A 22,784-nucleotide genomic window follows, 5' to 3' on the forward strand; every position below is an offset into this window, starting at 1 on the left:
AGAAGTGTGAAGGAGCATGTTTCTTCAATAAGGACTCCAATCTGAAGCTGTGATGGTCACTGTAGGAGGAAGTACACCATTGCTCATGTGCTAGCTAGAAGGAAAGCATTACAGACAATGAGAAAGAAAACATGATCAGCAGAGGAGACCAGAAATATAAGACACAAGAAGGAAAAAGAAAGAAGCTCTAAAACAATTGCACACCATGATCAACACAGTTAATGGGAGTTTAACATTCTCTTCTATCCTGGCTGAAAATTTTCATAAAGTGATCTTGTTTATTCCTATCACATCTATCTGCTATTTTTCACCAATACTTTGTGACATTACAGACAAAGATCTCAAGTTATATGTTTCCCCTTAAAACTATAATGCTAAAGAGTATTTTCAAAAGCTCAAATGCCAGAGAACAGTGCTTTCAATAAAATCTGGCAATGCCCCAAGGTACTCAATTCAGAAACCTATGTAAAGTCATACAGTCTATGCTAAAATTCTCCACCACTGATTCTCCTCAAAAGTTTACTCCTTTTCTTCATAGTGAAATAACTATATTAATGTGCTCTGTTTATCCCTAAACCTATTGGAAATGTGCTTCTTATCATCTGACTTGCTTTCCAGGGCAGTGTATACCCTGGGACAGAGGAGATTTGCTTCTCCCACACTGTTACGGACCCAGCTCTGCTACAGGAAAGATGCTGGTATCCTAGATCTTATGGGATGCAATGCCTTGAGGAAATTTATATCAAACAATTATTGCATAATCTCAGGGTGTAATAAAACCTCCTACACCATACACAGGCATCGAGTTCCTGTTACACTTTTGCATCGGAAGAAGAAGCGTCCCTGTTAACAGCAGCTACAGGTCCCCGTATGAACCCGCAGGATCCCCTTGCTGTGCATGTGGAGGAAGCTGAAGATTTCTGAGGGCATAGCGTGAAAACCAGGGCGAGGTTTCACATTGTCATAGTAGTGGTGAGTTATAAAAATCCCTGAGGGGTTCATGGGGAAGGCCCAAAAGCCAAAAAGTTGGACCTCTTCGCAGAGCTCCAGGGCAGCAGTCACCAGGATCAGTCCAGTGCTAATCCGCTTGGCCCGCACCCCTTGGCCGAGCCAGTAGCGTGAGACGTTGATGAGATACTGGGGATGAAAGTAATAAACAGCTTGCTGAGATTCAAAATCATCCAGCACATATTTGACCCGGATTGAGACGTCCGTGTTGTGAGTGTTGTAGAAAGCTGGCAGCAGCACGGAAGCGTTCTCGTAGACCTGGAGCACGTCGTAGAAGGGCTTCCTCCATTTTTCCAGCTTATGAAATCTAAAGGGAAAAGGATGCGAGTGATGGTCAGACCAGCGCAGACTCAGTCTGGGCCCAGCAGACAAAAAACCTCCAAAGGGCTTTTACTGATACAGACATAATTGAAAGGGGAATATCTTAGATTTGTAGCTAAAGTGTCAGTATGAAATGTAGGGCAAAAATGTAGGGGATAAAAAAATACATTTTCTCTCCTCTTCTGGCAATACATTCATTAAACAGTGGACACACTTTGTAGACATTTCTGATCACATCTCACTTCTCATTTTATTATGAGTATGTAATTTTTCCAAGGTTTGGTTAGCTGTATAGTGCACTATGCAGTGCAGAACTGTATAAAAATGTGGCAAATACCAAAGTAGAGCAAAAACATTTCTAAAATGACTAACTGTAACATTTAAAAGAAATCCACAATGCAAGCAAATTATTTTATGTTGCTTGAGAAAAGAAACAGATTCCTCCAGCAAGAAAGGAAAGCAGGAATTAGCCCCATGGTCCCAAACCTGTCAGCAAGGTGGCATTAAGGTATTAACAAATTTAAAATTCAAATCACTCAGTCAATCCTGGCTACAAAGTTTGACTGGCATTTTTTAAAAAACATATGACAATGTGTGCTACTTTATTTAAGCATTTAGGGTGGGAACCAGTTGCTTCCACCCTAATGTGTCCAATACATTTGCCTGGGGCTTGCCAGCACGGTACAGGATTTCCAGGGGAAGGATCGCTCTGCTGTTATGATTTTAGCTCATCAGCTTCCCACTTTCTGTTATCAGTGTGCAGCTCTAAGTGTTTAACACATTTTTATAAGTTGTTGCGTATTGCATATACTGAATAATTTCAATTCAGAACTAAATGTATGATTCATAATGTCAGTTTAAAGTAATATTGGGGAAAAAAATTATCTGTAACATAGTTTAGTGAAAAGTAGATTTGGAAAAGCAATAGGAGATGAAAATACAAAAATCAGAAATGACCTCTCAGTAATTATACTGGGATTGACAGTCATGACATCCATCTTTACCCCAACATCCATAAAGTATTTCTCAGATATAGGAGGCAAATTGCATCTATAAAGGAAAGAAATCAGTAAGAAAGTTAAAAAATTCCTTGCACCTTTTCAGGACTAGAAAGTAGAATTGATTTAAGCATTTCTTCCACGCAACAAATCTAGAAACAGATTGAGAATTTAATACTGTATTGAAACATGTTGATGCCCAAACTACGCATTAAGGTAACGAGTTCTTAGGGGCTGTATAAAGACCTCTCTTCTTGCCAGAGTCTGTGAGAGATGACCCCTTGTTGCAGATGTAGCCAAAGCTCACTCATTTTACTTCCTTAATAGCAGTTCAGCTATTTACTTTGGCCATTTAGGACGAAAAATAGGATGAAGCCCCAAGGACAATCAGCCTATAAAATCAAAGATTTCCTCAGCAACAGCTGAGCTGTATTCAATAATTAATAGATAAACTATACCTATAACATTGCCTTTAACATGCTTTGTTTTATACCCAAAAGAATCCAGGTGAAATGTTCCACAAGAGACAAATCAGCCCAGTCCTAATTAATCTACAACTATCTGCTTCCCTTCCTTTTCCCTTTATAAGTATCTCCCAGCACAGTGTAAGAGCAGCAATTCTGACTCTACAGATTCACCAGAGGATGTCAAAGCTATTAGAATCATAGAATCATTAAGGTTGTAAAGGACCTCTGAGATCATCGAGTCCAACCGTTAACCTAACTGCCTGGTCCACCTCTAAACCATGTCCCTAAGCACCACATCCACACGTTTTTTGAACACTTCCAGGGACTGTGATTGTACCACTTCCCTGGGCAGTCTGTTCCAATGCCTAATGTTTTTGTGAAGATTTGCAAACCTTGACTTTGCCCAGGCTCCACTCACCTTGGCCTTGACCTAGATTCATCATCTCACAAAATTTACAGCATCCCTCAAGAGGTGCTGAAGTTACTGAAACACACACACACATACACACAAGCCATCACACAAGATTCACTTCCATAGGAAACCCAGCTAAAGAAAAAGCTTCAGCATGTGTTATCAGAGGCAACATAAGTGGCCCTGCAACTAGTTTTACACTCAGTTTAAGCTAGCATTAGATGCTTGCTGACACTCTGAAAGCTTTTTGAAGTGATCTACAAGCCACAATAAAAGCCATCACTGTTAAGATCCCCACGTCTCAAAAACACTGCCATGCCTAATTCCCAAACATCTCCATATTTTTTAACATCAGGGCTGAATAGGAGAAAACCGTGAAGGTATTTAGAGTAAGTGATGCTCAGTGTTTTCACAATACTACCATCAGCTGCCATCATAATTTCTCAGTCACAGAGAGAGGGTGAGTGGGGGAGCAGAGGAACACACAAAAGTCCTTCAAAGTCCTTCTTGGACTCAGGAGGCTCACATCTACCTCCCAGAGAGTCCCTCTTTATCAGGTCAGAGAATTTTTTTTAGCCACCTCGTCCTTCTCATAGGCAATGTTATTTCCAGCACTTTTCTCTACTAGGTCATGCAATGCCCTTCTGAAGTCCTCTAGCATCCTCAGTTCCACCTAGCACTGGGCACTGTGCTCATTAGATTATATTTGGAAAAGGTTTTCAAATATTCAGCTTCAATATTTACAAAGAGTAAACTCCCACCAGGATTAAGAATGAATGAATTTGTTGAAAGTGATAATTCCTTATAAAAATTATACAATCTGCATAAACTGTAGTTTTGTCATAAGACTCCAAAAATTCATCCCTGCAAAGAGAGTAGTCCCATCTATAAATGCACCCAATGTTTCACCACAGATCTCCACTCTGGCCAGTAGATGGAGATAGACAGTAACAACTAGTAAATGCAATTCATGTGTGTGTATTTTATACATTCTATTGTACTATAATTAATTGCTATCAGAATTTATTTTATAGAAAAATCTTGGTTGCATCCTGATGGCCACAAGCTTCCTGACAATAAAAGATTTTCCCAGGTGTCCTGAAGGTATTGCTGAATGTTAGCAGTGCTCCATAAGCAGTTTTTAAATTATTTTAAAGAATTGTTTTGTTGGTGACCAAGGTGGTGATTGCTGACAGTTTGGTGAACTGGTGTCAGACTGGAAAGTGGATGTGTTCAGACCTGACCTTAAACACAAGATTTACTTTAAAACTGATGTCAGCAGACCTTAAGCTCTTAAACACTAGCATGTCTTCGTGCATAATGCTGGTGCCACATGTTTTGGAGGTGGTGAAACAGAGGGTTTTTTGCACAAGTACTAACGTACTTATTCATATTTGAGTTCTACTTAAGCCTCTATTTAAATAATTACTGGTACCAAAAGCAATTTCTAAGTTCTGTACTGATCTGATCTGCTCTTTTTATGCAGTTGCGGTACAGTTCGAGAAAGAGCAACAGTGGTAAAGAGGGACCTCTGCTGAAAGTTCTTATACATAAATTATGACATTTCCTGCCCATATTTCCACTTCCACTCAACAGTTTGTCACCTCAACGTGTAACATGTACCTTTCAATTCAACCAGACTGATAGCTGTGATCCAGCACAATAGAAGGGAATCTACAATAACTATTTAATGTATATAGGGTACACTAAGCTTTTAAGAAGCAAATTATGTGAAGCCTGGACTGTTTCACAAATTAAAATAAGGCAATAGTTTTCTATAAAATGGGCACAAGAGGCAGACACAAGGGGTCTGAAAATAATGAATAGTGAAGGTAGGACTGGTAAAATTTTATTTCTCATTTGATGCCAAATTAAATTAAGAATGCAATGAGCCAAAATCTGACCTAATTTTTGCTGGTATGCAATAAGAGAAATTCATTGATCTATGCACAGTTATTCTAAAGTGACAGGAACGTACCTAAGATCAGAAAATAGGCCAACAGAACTAAAAAGATTTTTCTTTTCTAGAGAACAGATCATGAATCTCTGAGCTAGCTGTCATATGCCACGGCCTTGGAAAAGAGTTTAACAGGATTTAGAGAGGGATTAGTCATGCATATGAATAATTGTGGTGGGTTGACCCTGGCTGGATGCCAGGTGCCCACCAAAGCTGCTCTGTCACTCCCTCTCCTAAGTTGGACAGGGGAGAGAAAATATAACAAAAGGCTTGTCGGTTGAGATAAGGACAGGGAGATCACTCAGAAATTACCATCATGGGCAAAATGAATTCAACTTGGGGAAAATTAGCTTAATTTATTACCAATCAAATCAGAGTAGTATAATGAGAAATAAAAACTAAATCCCCCCCACCCCTCCCTTCTTCCCAGGCTTAACTTTACTCCTCATTTCTCTACCTCCTCCCTCCCAGCGGCGCAGGGGGGAGGGGAATGGGGGTTGTGGTCAGTTCATCACACGTTGTTTCTGCTGCTCCTTCCTCCTCAGGGGGAGGACTCCTCACACTCTTCCCCTGCTCCAGCGTGGGGTCCCTCCCATGGGAGACAGTCCTCCACGAACTGCTCCAACATCGGGCCTTCCCATGGGCTGCTGTTCTTCACGAACTTGTCCAATGTGAGTCTTTCCCATGGGGTGCAGTCCTTCAGGAACAGACTGCTCCAGCGTGGGTCCTCCACAGGGTAACAAGTCCTGCCAGCAAACCAGCGTGGGCTCCACTCTCCATGGGTCCACAGGTCCTGCCAGCAGCCTGCTCCAGCATGGGCTTCCCACGGGGTCACAGCCTCCTTCAGGCATCCACCTGCTCCAGTGTGGGGTTCTCCATGGGCTGCAGGTGGATATCTGCTCCACTGTTAACCTGCATGGGCTGCAGGGGGACAGCCTGCCTCACCATGGTCTTCCCCACGGGCTGCAGGGGAATCTCTGCTCCGGTGCCTGGAGCACCTCCTCCCCTTCCTTCTTCACTGACCTTGGTGTCTGCAGAGTTGTTCCTCTCACATATTCTCACTCCTCTCTCCAGCTGCAATTGCTGTTGTGTAGCAACTTTTTCCCCTTCTCAAATATGTTATGCCAGAGGTGCTACCACCATCACCGATTGGCTCAGCCTTGGCCAGCAGTGGGTCTGTCTTGGAGCCGGCTGGCATTGGCTCTATTGGACACAGGAGAAGCTTCTAGCAACTTCTCACAGAAGCCACCCCTGTAGCCCCCTGCTACCAAAACCTTGCCACACAAAACCAATGCAATAATAAAAAAAAAATCTTTCCCATATATATTAAGGATGATAAAAGTGCTGCTAAACTCCGTTATCCAGGGATGCAAGTCGTGGGACATCCCAGTCTATGCAAAACCTGGATAACTCCACATATGGTGGAGAGCACAATATGAAGACACTCAGCCTTCAAAGTTATTCAGGTGTCTCTGCACACCCTGGAGTCTATGGTACTGATTACTGTAACTTGTATTATCCAGCACATGAGCTATGCACCACTTCAGAAACACACCTCCAAGGTACGTGAGCTACACAGCATGGAGCTGTTAACATCTGGCCAAGTTGCTTGTCACACAATAGAGGTTGTACCTCTGGTTCAGAACTGCCCCAGAAAATTATGGCCACATTCACAGGACACTGCTCCTGGGCTAATGTCCACGGAAGGATAAATCCACAACCTGAGTAACAGGGGATGTCCTGAATGAAGACATCAAACTTTGTCAGTAAGTCAATGATTAACCACATGGAGTTAGGGAGAAATAATTCCTCAAAGCGTAATTTTAAAATAAATATTATACCGTGAGGTGTTTTTTTTTTTAAACATCGCTTTTTGTGCAACAAGAAGGCTTGATATGGCCAGTTTGGCAAATCCCATGTTTCTATGTGAGAGAGAATAGCTTTGCAATCCTTTATTTGTCATTAAAACAGGCAAAAAGAAAAATAGTGCTGTGGTGATTACCGAAACATGAAGTCTGCACTGTCAATCTCCCGGCCATATCTGCTGTTCTTCAGAATTCCTCCGTTCCCAACCACTGCGCATTTCTTAAACTGGGAGCAGTGGTATGGCATATCCTGCAACATCACAGCAAGGAAACAGTTAAATATCCCGAAACATGGAGGCAACAAGTCTCTTTTTTACTTTTTCCTTTTTTTTGTACAGCTGCATCTTGATGCAGATGCACTAATCATAGGAAGTTGACGCTGGTTCTGGCCCGCAATATTCCCATGGTATATATAAATGGATGGGATTGTTTTCTGTGCAATTAAAGATAGTATGGGCAACTAACTCAGAGAGAAAAAAAGCAATAACCTGGTTTTGTCCAGACTTAATAATGGAAGAAGTAATTCTAGAAACTTGCTTTCCCTTCTGATTTCTACATGAGGGCATGAACCATAAAATTAGCGTACCCCAGGTGTTGCCTTCTGATCTGCCTGCAAACTGCTCGCTCTTCAGGCTCTGATGTCCTGCTTTTGAGAAGTCTGCGCACACCACTCCAGAGCAGCTAGTAAAGCCCAGGAAGTCTAAGTCAGACAGAACATTACAGCTATTTATCAGAACCTAGCCCAAATTTTAATGCTTGCTACCACTAATTGTACTAATAGTGTTAGTGATTATTAATTAGCACTTGTACTACCAGCAGTGCCTAGAGCCTTTGGTCAGGCACCTTCTTGGATGTGTGCAGGACGCATCTTTCTGTAATCTTCGGGCAAAATTCTGTCTTCATACGCAGACATGGAGCTGCTGCTGAAGCCAGAGAGTGAAAATCACATCTCCAGAACAGAACTGGGCCGTTAGGGTAAGAGGGTTGTGACGCAGAACTGAGCCGCGCTACACCTTATGAATATGTAGAGACGTGCTTATATAAGCATGAGAGTGCTCGTTTTGGTACATACATATTTTATTAATAATTTCATACCACAAACTACAGAGATGCGATAGTGGCATGACATTTCTAGGTGATTATTCCCAGGATCTCTCCATGATATTCATAAGCCATGAGGCAAAAGGGCATGCAATTACACCTGTCTGAGACAAGCAGCAGCTGTCTAACACAGAGGCAATATAGAGTTGTCTGTGCTTTATCCAGAGATTTTTTAACACAAAATGCCTCGGCAGTCCTGAAAGGGAGATCAGAAGCCAGGTCTCCACACTCAGAACAAGGCTCTTGCCCTTATAGTCTTGCTTCTGTGCTTTCAGCCCTTCATCTCCTACATTTGCCATGCTGCGGCCCTGCTCCTAGGCAGATGGTGGCTTTGGCCACATAAGTGCTGCCCAGTGAATCCCAAAGGCACTTTGGGATGGGATAGGGCCTGCAAAGCATCCTCAAGACATACCTGGATAAATACAACAGCAGCTATAGGACACTTAGCAAAAGCATAGGCGTCTAGTCTTTCATGCATTCATCTGCGCAATCGGGCAGGGTTTTGAGGATAATACTTCTGGACTTAGATTTATCCACTCTTTGCACATCTCCAGATGCCAAAGTGCTTTCCTGGATCTGAGCCTTTCCCCTGCCCTGCCCCAGTTTCCCATGTGTACATTTAAATAACAGCACTACCCTACCTCTTAGTAGTGCTCCAAAAGCAGATGGATTAAAAGTGGCTAGACCCTGAAGGACAAAGTTAATGACACAAATCTAAGTACTTAACTTGAATATTGTTCTGACTTTCTGAAAGGATAAATGTCAGTTATCCCCTCCAAATATGCCATTTTAAATTCATGAGGTGTGCTCCATGATAAATCAATAGTCACATAAGCCCATTTCTGCACATCAGTCACTATGTGCAATGGGAATTGCCCACTGGTTATAACTTTGAATGACCCTCAGGTCAAGGATTATTTGCTGAAAAGGTTTTGAATAGTCATTATGATGAATATATTTAAAAATTGTGCAGTCTGTTCACAGATAAGCTGCAAACAGAAATAAGTATAAAAATAGTTAGTCATTGTGAATATGAATTATAAAATAATCATGCCCCTAAAGAAGCAGCCCTACCCCAAATGTTGGATTTATTGCATTTGAGTATTGTACTTTTTAAAAGTTCTGATCAATAAGTGCCTCTTTTATTCAGCTTTATTAAGTTATTTCATTAGCCACTTTGCTGCTAGGTCAGTAATATTCTGCAGGAAAATATATATATATTGCATAGTAGACGACCACTAGGAAAATAGGATAACCAACTAAAATATCATATCAAAAATAAACATTTTCAAAGTATAAGCAATGAAGTTTGTAGAAATGTCAAACAGCCAACTGCTAAATGCTTGGCTATAGGATAGCATCTAATGCAGCACGTAGAGTGAAGTTGATTCTGCAAATGGACAGAGGCATGAGGCACCTTTGGAAACATTTTTAAAATTTCTTGGTTGATATGGAAGATTCCACTAGTATCCACTTCATATTTCAGTTTAGTTCCCAAGGGAGTATTTTTCTGGGTGGTGAACAGAAAGGCAGGGGCATTGCAACACCTTGACAAAGTAGACCTGTAAAATGAAAAAGAGAGAAATAAGATAAGACCTGATAGCATGCTTTAGGATTTGCAATTACTATCACTTCTAACAAGGCATTTTTCAGCAAAAAGAAACTTTTTAGCTGTAGGAGGGGCAAAATGGTGGTTTGCTGGATTTTCCTTTAGAAAATTTCAGATTCAGTGAAATTTTCCTTGATTGAGGAACTTATGGTAAAGAAAAATCAGAAGAAATTAAATCCCTGTACCTGTCTCTTCTAGGCTGCAGGAAATAAATACATGTGAAAATTATGCCCTGCTCCAGACCTCAAAGCTGAGCTTCTGCCCCCAATATCCTGGGGAAACCATCCTAATTAATTAGTCCCTCCCTGCTTTAGAGGTCTTCCACTTTTTGTAAATTATTTACTCATCATTGGACAGGAAATGCAGGGGTTAAAGTATTCATGTGGGGATGTGGAAGCTTGGCACGGCAGGGACTTAAACACAGGAATACCTAAAGACCCCACTTACCAGACTACTGTGGAGCATGGCACGCTTTGATTATAAAAAAACTTTTAAAGGTCTTAGTTTTGCCTTTGACATTGCATATGTGCATCAGGGAGATGACGTGGCCCCAACAGATGGGTGCCAGGCAGACTGGCACAACTCCAAAATCTCAGACAAATGGCCAAAATTTTCTTTGTCGCTGGGACAAAATGGCAGGTATTCCAATGTAAACCAGAACTGTTCTGAAATCTCAAAAATGGGATTCTTGGCATGAGAGAAAACACATTCAGCACTGATATGAAATTTAAATAGGAAAAAAGGGGTCTGTTTCTTAGCTCCATCTTTCCTTGAATGCTTTTATCCTTTTACTGGTGGAACTGAAAGCCCTGACTTCAGCTTACTCTTACTCCAGAGCAGGTTTGTTTCTCCGTCAATGCCTCATACCTTTAATGAAAAATATTTTTCATGGCAAACGCACAAGCATGAAGACAAAGCCAAATGGCTCTCAAATAACCTAGATTAAATACCTTGCCTCTCAGGTATGTGGCCTCATTACGAGTTGGAAGAATAAGCCAGTCATCTTTACAGGCTTTATTACAAGCACCAGAAAGCAAATACAGAATTATGCAAACATTTCGGTGATGTCCAATTACTATTACATACCTGACTCATGCAGAATGACACAATATGATGATCAGATCAAGGTCACAATTGAGATTGAATAAGTCGATGAATAATTTCTAATAACAAAATCATTAAATAATTACAAGCAGGTAGTGGGATTGAATTGTGATATTTGAGATATGAAAAAATCCTTCATTAGTTCTGCATTAAGGAATTGAAAGAGATATAGTTCTTTAATCTAATGTCCAACCGGTTTTCCAGAGGCACGTTCCTTAATGTAAATGTCTGATATCTGATGGAGGAAGACTGTCAAGGAAATTGTTTTCCTTAGTCTCCGGATACAAAAGCTAGTGTGATTTTTGTGCTTCCTCCCTCTCTGCTGCTTAAGCAGCTGCCATTTAACTTTTGCTGGATTCTCCCCATCTCACGTGATGATCCAGAACTGGCAAAGGTCAAAAGCCCACAACTCAATGATGTTGTTAGACCACCACCTTTTAGCCTCCTACTAGTCTACCTCCAAACTCAGAGACTTTGGTCTGCTTTTAAGGGACTACAGTTTCCCCACACATTCACACACTGAAGTCTCTGTCCCATAAGGCAAAAATGAAACAGACTTTCAACTTCTTTTTTTTTTCATGACTAGCATGATTGTTGTTCCTGGAACCAGCTAACAAAGGTTAGGTTACATCTAGGTGCCAGTGGGAGTTTCTTAAGCAGTGATACATCAGTCAGGCAGGAATAGCCAGAGACAGGAATCTTTCATCTCTTCTTTCTCTCAGTGCACTGTCTAGGATGGAGGGGGGTTCTTTCTTTGCTTAATGTGCTGGTGTTGGTGGCCTGAGAGAGAGAGAGGGTCCTCCTGATGGTCTTTAGATAGTCCTTTCTCATTGCTCCCACCTCTGGGCTGGCCTCCATACTTCAATGTGCTCCTTGTACTCTGGGCACAATCATTAGTTCTCTTACTCCAAGCAGTCTTTAAGATAGGAGGCTCTAATCCTGAATGGCTCTTGTCTTCAAAATGGGCTCTGATAATTACCCATCAAGTGATTTCCAGAAAAAAATATACTAAAAAAACCCTAAAAAAATTTATGTATGTGTGGAGCTCATGTTGGAAAAACTGCTATGAGCCAGGGACTAACAATTAGTTATTTTTAAAGATGTTAATGACTAACTCAGCACATGCATTCTCACGTTCTCTCATTAACTCATGACAGCTATTTCCTGCAATCATGCAAAAGAATTTGGGAGAAAGTTGTGGGGCCTTATTCTAAGAAACAGCTCTGAATCATGCCAGTGACTTACAGACTTAACCAGTCTACATTCCACTTACTCTGAAATGATGTGGTTTCTCTAGACCTACTCAAATATGGCCCTTGAATATACCAATATACAACATTCAAATATTGTTTTGGCTTCATTCTACTATTGCCTTCACAAGACCGATTTCAAAAGTTGTTTCTTGAAAGGACCATGGACAACCTTCAGCAAAGAGGAAGTCACATGAAGAAAGACGGAGTACTGCAGAAACAAACTGCAGAGGTCTCTGAAGACCAGAAAAAAAATCTAGGTAGTCAGGGAATAATAGCTGAGAAGCCATTAAAACAAAAGGAAGTGATAAACAAGGTCTGACAGTACCTAATACACCACAGAAATAATCCAGTTTGAGTATTTTGTCGGCCAAATTTGCAGTGTCACCAATGATATCACCATTTTACACCACCAGAGAGTTAGGCTGATGTATTAGGTGCAGCCATTAAGTCTTGGCTCCATCCTCACGTCTGCCTGAATCACACCTGGAAAAGTCTTTCCCATACCAAATTCCCTGCTTTTCCTGGGAAGACTGTCCCACATGCCAGAAGAGCTCTCTTTCACTCTTGCTGTTGACTTTTTTAAAGTAGAAAAAAGTCCATATTTATTCAAAAGGATGGTACTCCAACAGTAACAGTGTTATAATGCTTACTCTTGCTATCCATATGAAGGTTTGATCTCTCTACAGGAAGCTAAACTCAAATTAAAGTAAATCTTGCTGAGTCTTATTAATGTGGACCATTCTTGAATAAATTAGCTTCTGTGACATTCATCTCCCATTTGCACATCTGTAGGCTCTTCCATCTGTCAAACAATTCAGTTTGTTTCACCCTAAAAGAAAAAGAAAGAAAATAAAAATTCACTTTATTACAAGGGCTTCTTTTCCTAAAACAGCTGCAGCCAGGGTACCATGCAGTAGGCTTTTCATAGGGCAAACCAGTCAGTCTAACCAATGCAAAATTTATCATTTTTATTTCTTTTTCTGCTCAGGCATAGCAACTTTAAGCCATGTATACACAGGTACTAATGGAGCTTTTCAGATGTTTGGGACCAATTTATGTTCCCTGATAGGCATTCTCCATTTCTTCAGGATAAAAAATGCAATATCAAGCAAGAAGCATCTACTGTACCAAAGTCTGTCCACAGTCTGCTGGGAAGCTAATGAGTGTGTGGCAACTACAGCAGCTTGGGAGGGAAAACTTGCACCTAGCAGAAGGGCCCAGAAGAGGGGGTATTGGAAAAGAAGATACTTCAGATAATTTGGCCAACTACCATTATATTTGGGTGACGTTATCTCAATCCATGAGATCCTACAGAACAGCACTGTTGGTAAATCCATTTAATAAACTGCAATAGCACATGTGCAGTGATAAGCACCTGTGACGGTAAGAGGACATGAAAAGCTCTTTACATAAGGATCTCTCCCTCCCCCTCTGTTAATAAATATACTTTTAGTTATATCAAAAAAATGACATCCCTACTTCCACTAGGCTGATACAGGATGACACATTTTTGGTGATATCATTCCAACCACTTCTACCTTAGAGTTCATACATGTTCTTCTGTATTTGGACAACAGAGATAACGAAGGCCTTGCAAATATCTAGGGAGCAATGTCGTAATCTGGCTGGGAAATTTTGAAGTCTGAGATTTCTTCAAGACTGAAAGGTCTTAATGAGTTCTCTTCAGGCTTGAGGGCTTTGAATGTTTGAATAAACCAAAGACTTTTAAGATCTTTATATATTTAAAGTGAGTAGAACTTAGGATTTCCCAGGCTGTGGAAGTTACAGGAAGAAATTAGGTCATATTGTACTTTCTGTAGCCCACCAGAGCACATTAACTTGGAAATCTTCCGTTACCATAAGGGCTGACTTAGGAAATGTAGCACATTAGAAGCAAGCACATCAGAAGAACCCAGCATAGTAAAAGAGCTTAATGACAAAGGCATCTATCGTAAAAGTAAGGCTAACTCTATCCAGCTGAGCAGGAGTCCACTACCTTCTATGTGCCATTGGATAAGATGAAGAGAAATGAGTAATTCTCTGTACCATCTGATAAGTATGCAGAAAAGCAATTCAAAACTCCCCATCTTCGGTAGAACATTGTCAGAAGTGTCACATTCTCACCCCTTCTTTTTATTTTTAAGCACTGCAAGTCAGCAAGCAGTGCAAAGTTGCTACTCATATATCCTTCACCCAGTACCAAATATAGAAGACAAGGACATAACCTACATTTTTCTGTGCACAAAGTCAGCAAGGGAGACATGCTCAAAATTCATGCAGACCTGAAGCAACAAATTGTATTTGCTGTAGCCTTGATTGCTTAATGCTATGCACTTGTATAGCTGCACTTTGAATTGAGATTCTCAGTGTACTTTACAGACCCTAATAAGCCTTATGGATTGTTGGTAAGATTACTGAACCACTGAGTTTAGATATGGTAAGGGATTAGGCATAATCTAAGCACCTAAATTCAGTGCAATGCTGAAAATGCAAAAGGGCAACACAAAACTACCCTGCTTTTCTGTGTCCAATGAGCTCCTCACTTTTTTGCCTGATTCCATCTCTATGGCTTCATGGATACATCTCATTCAACTCATTAGTTTTCTGATGTACATATAGGACCACAAAAGACAAAACATAGATATTTTATTATTTCTCAGAATCGCATTTTCCCCCTTCTTTGTGAGTGTTACTAACTTGTGAAACTCACTGCTGCAGGAAATTGTGGACGTCAAAAGTACAAATGGGCTCAGAAAAGATCTAAACAAATTAACAGAGAGGTCTATTATCCACTCTGACTACTGTAGTCTAGTCACCACCTACCACTCAGCAAGTCTCCATGACAGTATTTGTTATCAGAAAGGGTTAACCTTTTTCCTTCATTTGTTAGCCTTCACTGCTGGGAACTGTCAATGATAGAGCCTTAGGCTAGATGGACACTTGCTATGAGTCAGTCTGGCTGTTCTTACTCTTCAATGACCCTCAGTAGAGGACTTGGAATATAATATTACAAATATTAAAATATTACAATATTACAAACAATATTACACTGTATTTCATTGCCTGACCAAAATGCCTCAATGTATGTGAAATGCCTCCAGTTTTTTCAAATGGACCTCAGATCAAATTCAAATGTGACTACTTGCACATAGAAGAGAATCTCAGGAATCCCTAATGAGATCCCTATTGATGGGATCTCTTAAGCCTTGCATCTTTGACAATCTTATTGTAAGTTATCATTTTCATCCTGCCTGAGAAGTAACCTTTTAGCAAACAATCATTCATACTTACATAGACAAAACCTTCACCTCAATGATGTCCTGCTGTAATTCCAGGCATTTTGTAGAGTTGTATTCCAAAGGCCCTTCATAAAACTCAAAATACCTGAAGAAGGACAAGAAAAAAGATTATGAATAAGCCTTAGACCGGAACACTTGCCTTACACATCAGTGGAAATTTGCTTAAAGTTGTGATTTATGATTTCTGCCTAACAAGACTACACTGTCTGGCTCATGGGCAGGTTATTACTTCACAGGAAAACACAGATGTCGTTGCTGATTGTAGAACAGCCACCCATGTCCAGTTTGCCCATCTCTACAAGAGTTCATCTATCTTGTAGGCACCAACAAGGACCAGCTACCTTTTCCAGCAGTCAGCACTTGGCAGCTGCCACTGAAAGTCAGGGGAAAAGCACTGATCACTTAAGGAACACTGTTCCCATCCTTTGGGTGTCTGAATGTGCTGAGAGTTTAAAAATCAATTCCTTAAATTTTTCTCTTAGGTGGAAAGCAAAGTGCTGGAGGTTGCGTCTTGTCTGTGTAGACTGTTGCATACCTCTACGCAATTGAGCTTTTCATTGGGATTTACTCTTTTGGTATATTCGGAGAAGGGAAGCTGGGATTTTCTTCTCAAAAAAATTGAGATGATTTTGAAAACAAATGGATTTGAATGCTCAGACACAGCACAAATGACAGTGCTATTCTTAATTAAAATACAGACATAAGTATTTACTTTTTTGGTTAAATTCCTCCACCTTAGCCATCAGTCTGGAGTGAAGGGAAAACAAAACACAATGGTAGCTACTCATGTTTAGGGGCCAGAGAAAGCCCAGGCTGTCCAGTGAATCCAATGAGACAGTATTGAAATGACAAAAAAGCTTTAGGGTTTAAACCAAGCTCTGTATCAGTTTCACCACTTATCATTAGAAGTCTGTATTAAAACCTAATACCTAAGAACTGCACATACCCATACAGCAGTTATGAGCATAATGAAGAAATACGAGGAGATGACAAGGAGGAAGAGGTATTCTGACCAAGGCTAGAGCAAGTTATTTTGATGGATCCTTCAAAACACCTGGGGGTGTTGGCTGACAGCCACCTGAACGTGAGCCAGCAGTGTGCTCAGGTGGCCAAGAGGGCCAATGGCATCCTGGCTTGTATCAGGAACAGTGTGGCCAGCAGGACCAGGGAGGTGATGGTGCCCCTGCACTGGGCACTGGTGAGGCCACACCTCGAGTACTGTGTTCAGTGTTGGGCTTCTCACTACAAGAAGGACATGGAGGTGCTGGAGTGTGTCCAGAGAAGGGCAACGAAGTTGGTGAAGGGTCTAGAGAACAAGTCTTATGAGGAGCAGCTGAGGGAGCTGGGGTTGTTTAGCCTGGAGAAAAGGAGGCTGAGGGGAGACCTTATTGCTCTGTACAACTGAACAACTGCTGGAGCCGGGGGGGAGTCGGTCTCTTCTCCCAAGGAACAAGCGATGGGACGAGAGGGAACAGCCTCAAGCTGCGCCAGGGCAGGTTTAGGTTGGATATTAGGAAAAACTTCTTCACAGAGAGAGTGGTCAGGCACTGGCACAGGCTGCCCATGGAAGTGGTTGAGTCTCCATCCCTGGAGGTATTTAAAAGACGGGTAGACGTTGTGCTTGAGGACATGGTTTAGTGGTGGACTTGGCAGTGATAGGTTAACAGTTGGACTCGATGATCTTAAGGGTCTTTTCCAACCTTGACGATTCTATGATTCTATGAAAATCTCAGTACTCATGAGGCTGTAACTCCAAACTGTCTTTTCAATTTTCAGTATGAAAGAAAAATACAAGATTCCCGGAAAAGTTTTATTTAAACCATCACTGGAAATGTAATATTTTGGTTTTGTGTCATTTTAAAATAACATAAAAATTCATTTTTGACCTGAATGTCTGTTCAGTTCTGAATATATAATCCTTAAGTAGGAAAGCCTTGCTAGTTTCCTTAGTAGTTCATGTTTATAGTTAATATCAAAATTTTGGGGGATCCAAAGTTTGATCTGTTCTGGAGAAGTGCTAAGTGTTCACACCTCCCAGGGGAACTGTAGGAAGGGAGAGTGTCCAGAAAATAACGTCTCCAGGTATCTCTAACAGGGCCTCCAAAGGCCAGAAGCATCTAAAAACAAACAGCTTCTCAATTTTGCCTTGTAAGTACATCCAGAAATCAATCTGATAAAGCGGGGAAGAGACAAACCTATAGAAGGGAGAAAGGGAATATAGTATGCAACTGGAAAAAGCCCAAGAGCTTCCCAAAGCAATCTGCTGCCAACTGGGAATGTTTGTATCCTGTCAAATGCCGCTTTAGGATGTGTCTCCTTCACCTCTCCCTGAGGTTTTCACCACCTCAGCTTTGCCAAATTCCAAACCAATCATTTCTGTGATCCAGTGAGAGGCACAAACCTTGAGACTGAAAGGAAGAAGACCATGCCTAGGAGGTGGCAGAAGAACATCATAAATTCCTAATAAAGAAGTAAAGTGTTTATTGTAGAAAAAAAAACAATAGCTCAGCAATCTTTTAAAAATGTGACTATTTGGAAATGTGTTTGCATAGTCTTCAAAGCAACAAATATATTTTTATGAGTTTTGTAGAGGAAATTATGTATTTAAAGCACTCCATAATCAGTGACAAGTCTGGGAAAAGACTTCCTCAGCCTCCAGAAGGGAGATAAAGTTCATGTAACATGAACCTTCATCCAGCCTCTCACCAAAAGGCTTGGGCTCTCCTTCCAACTCAGTCATTCACCCAGACACTCAGCCTTTACTAAAGAGTAGCTGAAATCCATTGCACTGGCACATGTCCTGCTTGCTTGGCTTGTTGAGCTGGAGCTGAGCAACTTGTGTATTTTGAAAGCTGCTCCAACTCAAATTGGATTAAGAGCTCACCTGGCTGCACCAGGCCAAAGCCCTGTGTGGATGCACTCCAGATAAATTTCCAAAACTAAACTGAAATTTCTCTCTATGAAGCCAACACCATAGGAATTCTTGCTGGTCACAGGATTTTACAGGGTGAAGGAATCCCCTCTGGCTACCAGTCCAGACAACTTTTTTGTCCTCCTGCAATACTCATTTTTCTTACTGTATTTTGTGGTATCCATTCTTTACTTTGGTTCTTTGAGTCAGACAAGGCTGGGACCCTGAATGTGCATGTTCTACACAATAGCTAGAGGCAGATATACATCCCATGCAACACTCAGCGTGTTACACACCACTCCTACCTCTTTGGGCATAAGGGGGATAGCAATGGCTATCAGCCTCATCCTCGCCTTTCACCTAACACTGGATTTCAGAACCTTTCAGTACCTCTGCCTCAGGACAGATAAGAATGGCAAAAATCTAGATTAACATGTATTTTTATCTTTCCTGCACACTTCTGGCTCTGCTGCTAAGTTAGAGAACTGCAGCTCAGATCTCAAACAGCACATGCTATCACGTGGGAAAGCTGGTTTCAGCCCGTGGCACTGGAGACAAAGATGTCATTTTATGAAACAGAGATGAAATTTCCTGAGTCCCAGAGATTCCCTTTGATCATTACTCGTTTACCCAATCCACAAACCAAAAATAGAAATGAAAAAGGATGTGTTACCCAAGAGGCAGAAGGGTAAGGAGGAAAGGATTAGGTAAAAATAAACCACTTCTGGATCTGAAAGGAAATCCACGAGGCAGCATTGCATTTGTAGTTATTCCATCAGCCCACAGCTTCAAAAAGCACAGGACTGTCCTGCAAGTCTCTAACTCTCACAATAGCTCCAGCTTTTCCAGCAGAGTCACTGGGAGTGTCGTAATTCACCATTTGGCACCTTGTGGAAGTGCAGAGGGAGGACTCATGAAACGGGCTGGATGACATGCTGCCAATGGGACATGTGCCTCCTGCGGCAAAGGCAGGGGACACCGGCGGCGGTGTCACTTCTGCACTGAGTGGGGAGAAGATGCTACTGGCCATGGGGTGAGCTCGACTGAAACTAACTCAGTGTGTCTGAGCCACTGAATAATCATCATCTGGGCTGTCATTCATAAGTCCTGAACGACATCTGAAGCAGACAGCCAGACACTAAGCCTCCTTAGCGTTAATGGTTAATGCTATTGATGCTGCAGCACTTAGGTTGCAAGCATTAATGATGCTACAACAGCATTAAGGAATTTGCAAGACAGTATCTCGTCAATAGACTAAAAAAAAAAAAGTTTCCTCTCTTTCTCCCAGGAGTGTTCATGCTATTTATTTGCTTCACAGCAATCCCCCTCCTGCTACAGACACCGAGGCAAAGTAGCAGAGGCAGCTCCCTGGAGCACTGACCAACCTCTTCCCGCAGAAGTGCTTCACATTGTACTTTCCCAGAATATAGCTTCTGCACAACACCGGGCTCTAGCACAAGGAACATGGGTTCCCTCAACCCCCAGATGTCCTTTAAACCCAGCTCCTCTGCTCAGCAGGGTCTGGTCCTGCTGAGAGTGTTTGGAGACCAGCCCCCCACGCTCTCCCAGAGGAAGCATCAGTCTCACCCACTCCCTGGGCTCCGAGTGCTGCTTCTGCCTATTAACTCCCACTCTAAACCATGTAGCTTCCCGTGAACAAAGACACATTTGACTGTCAGAAAGCTTAATTAGCACAAATGGAAACTGTCCTCCCCATCATCTTCCTCAGACTGATATCCAGCTAAGAAGCAAGGGTGTAGTGCAGTTTATTTTGATTTATGCTCTTGATTAGTGACAAGTGATACACCTGACTAAGCTACTCCTTTTGCTACAGAAAAGGGCTATGTTTCAACTTTATCATCCATTCCTACTCTTTCACATAGGGTTGAACAAGGCTACAACAAGGAGAATCCGAAACATCAAAAGGGACTTCATATCCCTCAGAAAGATGTTGAAGGGATCAGGAGCGCAGGTTGTGTTCTCCTCTATCCTCCCAGCAGGAGGCGGGGACCCAGGAAGAAGGAGGCGAATAGATCAGGTGAATGACTGGCTGAGTGGTTGGTGCCATGGTCAGGGCTTTGGGTTCTATGATCTCCGATGTACCTTCGAGAGGCGGGGCATGTTGACAACAGATGGGATGCATCTGACCAGGTGGGGTAAGAATGTTCTGGGAAGTAAGCTGGCTGGACTTATCAGCAGGGCTTTTGTCCTGGTTTCAGCTGGGATAGAGTTAATTTTCTTCTTAGGAGCTGGTAGAGTGCTGTGTTTTGGATTTAGGATGAGAATAATGTTGATAACACACTGATGTTTTGGTTCTTGCTGAGCAGAGTTTACACTAGTCAAGGACTTTTCAGTTTCTCGTGCTCTGCCAGGTGCACAAGAAGCTGGGAGGGAGCATAGCTAGGTCAGCTGACCCAGACTGGCCAAAGGGCTATTCCATCCCATATGATGTCATGCTCAGTATATAAGCTGGGGAAGAAGAAGGAAGGGGGGGACGTTCGGAGTGATGGCGTTTGTCTTCCCAAGTAACCGTTACGCGTGATGGAGCCCTGCTTTCCTGGGGATGGCTGAACACCTGCCTGCCGATGGGAAGTAGTGAATGAATTCCTTGCTTTGCTTTGCTTGTGTGTGCGGCTTTTGCTTTCCCTATTAAACTGTCTTTATCTCAACTCATGAGTTTTCTCACTTTTACTCTTCCGATTCTCTCCCCCTTCCCACTGGGGGGGAGTGAGCGAGCGGCTGTGTGGTGCTTAGTTGCTGGCTGGGGTTAAACCACGACAGCTTTAAACTAGATTCAACAAGGGGAGGGGATGTACTTTGGAGGAACAGGGAAGAATGAGGGAACACCTCAGGAGGCAGCAGGGAAATGCCTGTAAATCATCCCAAAGGAACTAGTGAAGGCTCCTCCCAAAAGGTGACAAGGCCAGCAGCCCAGCTGAAGTGCCTCTACACTAATGCACGCAGCATGGGTAACAAGCAAGAGGAGTTGGAGACCATGGTGCAATCAGATAACTATGACCTGATTGCTATCACAGAAACATGGTGGGATGATTCACACAACTGGAACACAGCAATCGAAGGCTGCAAGCTATTCGGAAGAGACAGACTGGGAAGGAGGGGAGGGGGTGTTGCCCTGTATGTTACGAAATGGATAGACTACGAAGAGCTGCCTCTAAGAACCAACCATGAGCTAGTTGAGAGCTTGTGGGTAAAACTTAAGGATCAGACCAATAAAGGTCACCTTGTGGTTGGGGTCTACTATAGACCGCCTGATCAAGAGGAGCCTGTTGATGAGGCCTTCTTGCTTCAGATGCAGGAAGCATCGCGCTCACCGGCACTCATCCTGATGGGTGATTTCAACCACCCCGATATCTGCTGGGAAAGCAATACAGCAGGCTGCAAACAATCCAGGAGACTCCTGGAGTCTGCTGAAGATAACTTTCTGGTCCAGGTATTAGACAAACCAACCAGAGAAGAAGCATTGCTGGACCTGGTGCTCACCAATGCAGAGGAACTCATTAAAGAGGTGAAGATTGGAGGCAGTTTAGGCTGTAGCGACCACGCCCTGGTTCAGTTCGTGATCTCAAGAAACATGGGCCTGGCAAAGAGCAAAGTCAGGACCCTGAACTTTAGAAAAGTGAACTTTCAGCTGTTCAAAGATTTAGTGGATGAGATTCCCTGGGAAACTGTCCTTAAGGACAAAGGAATGGAACAGAGCTGGCAACTCTTTAAGGACACTTTTCTTAGAGCGCAAGAGCTCTCCATCCCCCTGTGTAAGAAATCAGGCAGGGCAAGAAGGAAACCGGTGTGGATGAACAAAGACCTCCTCCTCAGTCTTAGGCGTAAGAAGGAAATGCACAGCCAGTGGAAGCAGGGACACGTAGCCTGGGGAGAGTACAGGAAAATGGCTAGGACATGTAGGGATGGGATCAGGAAGGCCAAGGCACAGATGGAACAGAAATTGGCAAGGGATGTGAAGAATAATAAGAAGGGGTTCTATAAGTACACTAGTCAGAAAAGAAAGGCCAAGGAGAGTGTCCCCCCTCTGATAAACATGAATGGGGAACTGGTGACAACGGATATGGAGAAGGCTGAGGTGCTCAAGTTCTTCGTCTCAGTCTTCACTGGCAGCCAGGCTTCCTGCACCTACCGAGTACCGGAAACTCTAGAAGAGGGCTGGGGGAGCGAAGGTCCTCCCACTGTAAGCAAAGAGCAAGTTCAAGACCACCTGATAAAACTAAACAAACAGAAGTCTATGGGAATCAATTTAAATATTATAGTAAACCTCATTTAATCAACTTGTAGATGCTAAATTAACCAATGATTAGTTATTGCTAAATTCTTGTGATTCTCTCTTAACTGTGAATAAACCTTAAACTGCTGCTAGACATATATAATCCTTAGACATAAACCATTGATCAAGTCTGAGACTAGGATTGGATCCAGCCACACCTAGGCTCCTCTCTGAGAAGGAGTTTA

At 42.2% G+C, this 22,784-nt stretch overlaps 1 protein-coding gene across 1 annotated transcript in view; it reads right to left on the reverse strand.

Moving 5' to 3' along the window:
• Positions 1 to 223: 223 nt before the first annotated feature.
• Positions 224 to 22,784, reverse strand: part of ST8SIA5 (ST8 alpha-N-acetyl-neuraminide alpha-2,8-sialyltransferase 5) — a 50,619-nt gene continuing 28,058 nt past the window's right edge. Inside the window, exons 3-8 of the mRNA XM_087763654.1 lie at positions 15,387 to 15,479; positions 12,837 to 12,924; positions 9,547 to 9,690; positions 7,166 to 7,278; positions 2,287 to 2,379; positions 224 to 1,315 (exon numbers count right to left, since the gene is read on the reverse strand). Of these exons, the coding sequence (XP_087619780.1) occupies positions 847 to 1,315; positions 2,287 to 2,379; positions 7,166 to 7,278; positions 9,547 to 9,690; positions 12,837 to 12,924; positions 15,387 to 15,479 (1,000 nt within the window). The 3' untranslated portion in view covers positions 224 to 846. The remainder of the gene's footprint in view (positions 1,316 to 2,286; positions 2,380 to 7,165; positions 7,279 to 9,546; positions 9,691 to 12,836; positions 12,925 to 15,386; positions 15,480 to 22,784) is intronic.

This window comes from Nipponia nippon, unplaced genomic scaffold (genome assembly GCF_047370975.1).
Source record: "Nipponia nippon isolate SJK-2023a ecotype South Korea unplaced genomic scaffold, ASM4737097v1 scaffold_29, whole genome shotgun sequence".
NCBI lineage: Eukaryota > Metazoa > Chordata > Aves > Pelecaniformes > Threskiornithidae > Nipponia > Nipponia nippon.